This window comes from Setaria italica, chromosome IV (assembly GCF_000263155.2).
Source record: "Setaria italica strain Yugu1 chromosome IV, Setaria_italica_v2.0, whole genome shotgun sequence".
NCBI lineage: Eukaryota > Viridiplantae > Streptophyta > Magnoliopsida > Poales > Poaceae > Setaria > Setaria italica.
The window spans coordinates 18,748,276-18,753,928 of NC_028453.1; the positions used below are offsets into that span (position 1 = coordinate 18,748,276).

General features: G+C 44.9%; 1 protein-coding gene across 1 annotated transcript; it reads right to left on the bottom strand.

Moving 5' to 3' along the window:
* Positions 1–25: 25 nt before the first annotated feature.
* Positions 26–2,573, bottom strand: LOC101770014 (protein RADIALIS-like 3). Its single transcript, XM_004965332.2, has 2 exons — positions 2,230–2,573; positions 26–181 (listed from the first exon to the last, which is right to left on the bottom strand). Exons 1-2 carry the CDS (start codon positions 2,462–2,464, stop codon positions 177–179), a joined length of 240 nt encoding a protein of 79 aa, XP_004965389.1. The 5' UTR covers positions 2,465–2,573; the 3' UTR covers positions 26–176.
* Positions 2,574–5,653: the final 3,080 nt, after the last annotated feature.

Below are 5,653 nucleotides of genomic sequence, written 5' to 3' on the forward strand. Positions count from 1 at the left end.
CAAACACCCCATAATGTTATCCGACTTGGGATGAGTAGGAGCAATGCTGCTTTAGTGTAGATGGGGGGTGACCACATTCCAATCATTATGTATCATAGTGCATACAGGGTACTTGTTGTATACTTGTATGCTGGAAAGGGCATCCTTGCATTATTATCGCTGGAGCTTGGGATACTTTAGCCTGCAAAGTTGAGAAGAAAACCATGATTTGAGCGTTATTATTTATTAATAAGAAGTGAAATAGAAATGCGGGAGTCGCATATTTCGAAACCAAAAAATGAGTTGATCCCATATGGCTATTGAAACAAAGGAGCGGCCAAAACATATGAGTTTGGATATTCTTTTTGGAGTAACGCAGATGTGCTGACAGAAGGAAAAGGCTCTGTCCGATGAAGATGTTTATTGGCAATAATAGAAGGATCTAGTGAGAAGCGAAAAGCGTTTCTATCCGTATTCCAGAGAACAAAGGATCAACTGTACGTTAGGGTGATATCACTTTGTGCCGGCCGATAGGACAGCAAGCTTTAAGGGACGGGGTGGGTCCTATTGTGCCGCATGCTTTCTAGTCAAATCATCAGGGGAAAGAATCCTCCAGCTTCTACCCACCAATATCTAAATGGTATTTTATATTACCCTGCTCTAGTGCTGCAACATGCAAAATGACATTGCTTTAAAATTTTTTGCTAATCAAGAGCATGTTTCACCATAGTACCGTTACTACCGTAGTAAGATCCTGATGGAGCTGCTTAACATACTAGTGCTAAGAAAGCTTCTCAGAAAAAAAAAAGAGGTTAAAGTACCAAACGTGAGATTGCTGGAGTCGTGCTAAAAAGGGTCCAACTTAAAGCACAACAACATAAGATTGAAAAGGAAAACGCATATGTTCCCTTACAAAAGCGAATATTTTCGACAACACTACTAGTGTGACTATTGATTATGTGATTGACACTTCATACTTTTAGATGAGATGGACGTAAAACACCTTGTTTTCTACGCAAATAAAGAAACTGACCATGTTCTCATGTATCGATTATATATATCGTATAACTTGGAACATCATAACAATGATGTCACCTCCAAGATAGTGAGTTTGGCACGATCTGACAGAGATTAGGACGAATATGAGTAGATAGCTAGTGTAAAAAACATCATGGACAAGTACGTAACAGGCCGGATATCTCTTAGAATGTTGAGAAGTAAATAATGAATGAACAAAACAAGAAATGATGCGTATTGTTCATTGAAAGAAGTCAAAAGCTCTAAAATGATCGAAATATATATGGAGAACCGAAAGTAAAACCAAACATGCATAGTCTGTTTCTATTTTTTTCCCAGAAATTAGACTAACTTGCCAAAAACACGGTATTAAGGGTTAGGCACTGTGTGCTGAGCTGCGGTTTGAGTCTGTGTTTTGGGGAGTCATGTGTTCATTTGTCTGTTGGACCATTTCTCTTTCTTCTTTATATATGATATGCAATTCTTCTACATGTTTTTGATTAAAAAAGATAGTATTTCAAATCAGAGAAACCTGAAAACCATAAAATAGATTGAAATAACATCAACTGGTGGAACTCTGAAGCTCCACGTTTTCTCAATAACGATAAAGTATGTGCCAAAAAGAAAAAATAAAAATAAAATTTCTTTTGCTAAATATTTCCAACCATGTATGTTAAAAACAAGTCAATTAGAAAACATAATTTTTCACTAATGAACATGATAGTGAAGACAATCTGGGACCCTTACTCCGGGCCTCTAGCTACAAGGAATTCCTAAATTAAAGAATAGTAGATTATGTAAAGAATCTAGAGGTCCTGTGAGTGGCTAAAAGTGTCAAGAGGGGCTTTCTACCAGGGACTAGTACTGATACGCATATACTTGTGTGTTCATAGCTTATGTATTTTTCACAAGCACACACAGCAGACTAAGGAAAAAAAGAAAAAAAATACATGTTAAGCGAGCCAAATAAACTTTATATAAAAAATAAAAAATATAATAGGAACAGCATAGCAAGCAAAAGCTACCATGGCAAGTGACAGCAGCAACCAGAAAGCTAAACGGAGAGCATGCACATTCCACGGCCAGTATGCAGTAGAGGGTGGTCAGTATCGTCGGATGATTTATGCATGGATGGAAGTATGGAACAGTATTTAACTGAGTGGTGAGGGTGTTCACTATCGGATGATCTATGCACGGATGGAATTATGGAACAGTATTTAACTACTTAACTACCTCTGCTGTTGCTGTTGCTGCCACCATTCTGCGAATCCTTGCCGGCTCTGGACTGCATGTCGATGTCGGCCACGTCTTCAGTCAGCCACTTGTAATGCATCTTCACATCATCGGCTGTCTTTCCACCGCCCACTGCCCGTGCCACGTTCTGCCAGCGGTCTGGTGTGTCTTTGTCATACGTCGCCAGCGCCAACTCGAACACCTTGTTCAGCTCATCCGTCCATGATGAATTCATGGTTTATAGATTTCTCTCTGGAAAATGTTCAAGAACAAGGCTAAGAGCTACAACTATTCCTACTGCAGCTACCAGATCGCTGGCTAGCTTGCGTTGAATGCAAGAAGAGTGAGCAGCAATGGTGCATCTTATATAGGGGAGCAGAAGCTAGTCGGGGAATAATAATGCATGGGAATTGTTGGGGATAGCATGGAGGTGTTAGTAGTAGGATACTTATGATAGGTTTTTCATAGGAGCCACAAGAAGAAACACAGAGATCATTACTTTTGATATTATGATCCCATAGGGAAGAATCAGTGTCATCACCTCAGGGCTGCTTGGGGAGGGGGAGGCCCCTTTAATCTCTTTTTTGTCTCCCCGTTTTCCAAGAGACCATTTGGTTCCTCTTCTCACTGGCAGGGGGCTCGGTCCCGCTAGTAACTACTATGATTAGTATAGCATAGGGCATAGGCCAAATATACCTAAAATACTAGATGAACAATGCAGAAACGAAAAAGTGCTTTACAAGATCGTTCGACCCTTAAGGGAGCTAGTAACTAATATTATTTTATATACGCTTGTTGCAGGCTAAATATACCTAGAAAGCTATTTGTGTTGGAGTTGTTCCAAATTCACTCCAGGAAATAGGCCGACCTTCCCGACCCTTTACACTCAGGGTCTGGCAAGGCGGAGGATCTCCCGACCCCGGGACTCGGGGTCGGGCGAGGTGGAGCGTTTTCCGACCCCTGGACTTTGGGGTCGGGCGAATCGGAGATCGACCCTCAAGGGGTCAGGCGCATCCGACCCCAGGCTTGAGGTCGGACGAGGCGAAGTCCCAGGCGCTCCCGACTCCAGGACGAAGGACTCAAAGGTCGGGCGAGGAGGAGTTCCGTCCTCGTACGGGACCAAGAGTCCGTACCGCTCCATACCCCCTGTCTGGGGTTTCGGTACTATATATACTTACACCCTGGCTAGGGTTTCTGTACCGAAAAAGAAGAGAGACAGAGAGATTCTCGTGTAAGCCGCCATAGGCGTGTAACCCCAAACTCTTGATATAGTGAGATTGTTGCCGGCTGGTGCCCGTGGTTTTTCCCTTTCACATTGAAGGGGTTTTCCACGTAAATCGTGTGTCTCCTTGCGGTTTGATTCTTTACTTCATATTCCATACGCCGTTCGTTCCTAACAATTTGAACAATACCGAAATGGGAAACTGCCTCTCTTGCTTTCACATTGGCCATCAAGTTAGAGAGCTACTAACTACCACTACTAGAGAACCGGCTTCCCAGCCTGAGCATTAGTACCAGCCAGGCTAAGGATCGATACTAATGCAAGCATTAGTACTAGGCCAAATGGCTATTTCCCATGGAAGATCAGTAGTATCTGGTGGTGTTACGAACTGGTACTAGTACGCAAACATCAACATCGGTACTGGTACTAGTACGCAAACATCGGTACTGGTTGTTAACACCAACTAGCACTAATGCGCATTTGGAGCATTGGTACGCTATGCAATACCTATAGTAGTTGCTTCAACGTCACACCATCTTTGGGTACTAAAGGTTGGTTTTAGTACCAGGTCAGGAATCTAGATGGAGATATATAGTCTAGATTTGCCTGTATCAGTAGGAAAACCGATGGTGTCGTACATACATCTATGAGCACACCAGAAGGTTTGGACAGACCTAGATACAGGGCTAGACACCGAGACGTATTAGACATAGAGGCTACGGTGCAGCGCGGTGTAGTCTATGTGGTAAGATAGGAACTAGTCGAGGATTAGGAAAACTACTCGTAGCAATTAGAGTAGGACTCACCTAGTCAAATTCGACTAGTATTCTTGTAAACAACTGACCTGTAACCCTGCCCCTGGAAATATAAGGTGAGGCGGGGACCCCCTCCAAAGCAATTCAATCCAACCAACACACAGGACATACGCTATTACGCAATCTAGCGGCCCGAACCTATCTGAATTGTGTGTTCAAGTTCACCTTCGAGTTCCTGATCTCGGCGTGCCCCACGCACTAAACACTAACTTGGGCACCCCCTCGGTAGGTTGCCGGGTCTAAACACCGACAGCTGGCGCGCCAGGTAGGGTTCTCGCTGAGAATCAACTAGCGAACTCAATGGCTAAGGTCATCATCAAGACAATCGTCGCGTTCGAAGCGGGCGCGACATTCATCTTCGCCTTCTAGGTTTGCATCGCAGATGGTGCTAGAAACTTCCATCGCCACATCGTGCTGCCCTCAAAGAAGAAGCAACATGCCATGAAGCTCCTGTAGGGTTACGAGGTAGGCTACACTAGTGCAAATCAAAATTTCTACCGCGTAAGACCAGGAAGAACTGCCGTATAAGGATCACGGGATTACCACTCGACGCACTACTGGTGCGGAAGATGTAGATTTGCGTCGATGCAGAGACGACGATCAACGTAGTCGTACGTAGTCGATCACGTCAACGTCCAGCAGCTCCTCAGCAGCTCGTCCACGTGTAGCAGATCACCCTCGTGCCGCGGCTCGTCGTCGCTCATCGTGGCTCATCGGCGGCTCGTCGCGGCTCGTCCAAGTGCTGCAGCGCAACACCTCCAGTATCCACACGTGCAGGGAGAAGCGTCGCAAGCCGGACTACTAGAATCCGCGAGTTGCAACAGGCGAGGGCGTGGGAGGCGCGGCAGATGTGTTTCGCCAAAAGGTGTAAACCCTAGGGCGCCCCCACCCCTCTATTTATAGAGGTTCCTAACGGGCCTCTGGGTCCGAGGCCCATTAGTACTTCTAAACCTAATCCAACTCGGATCACATCCGAATTGGGCTTCCAGCCCCTTAAGTGTGTGACCCTATGGGTTCGGATACGTATAGACATGGCCCGAGTACTCCTACTCGGCCCAATAGTCGGTAGCGGCCTCTAGCAAGACATGCCAACTCCTATACGCACACGAAGATCATATCAGACGAACCATCACAACATAATATACATGTTATTCCCTTTGCCTCATGATATTTGGTCTAGCTTCAAGCCGACCGCTCTTTCTCGATCCTGTGATTCAGAATTCCTTTGTAGGTTAACTCTTAACCGTACGTAGCATGGCCATGCATTTTCGGATCCGATCACTCGAGGGGCCCAGAGATATCACTCTCAATCAGAGAGGGGCAAATCCCATCTTGATTGACCATGTCTCATAGCATGCTTCTTGACAAATCCGAAAGCTACCTTTAT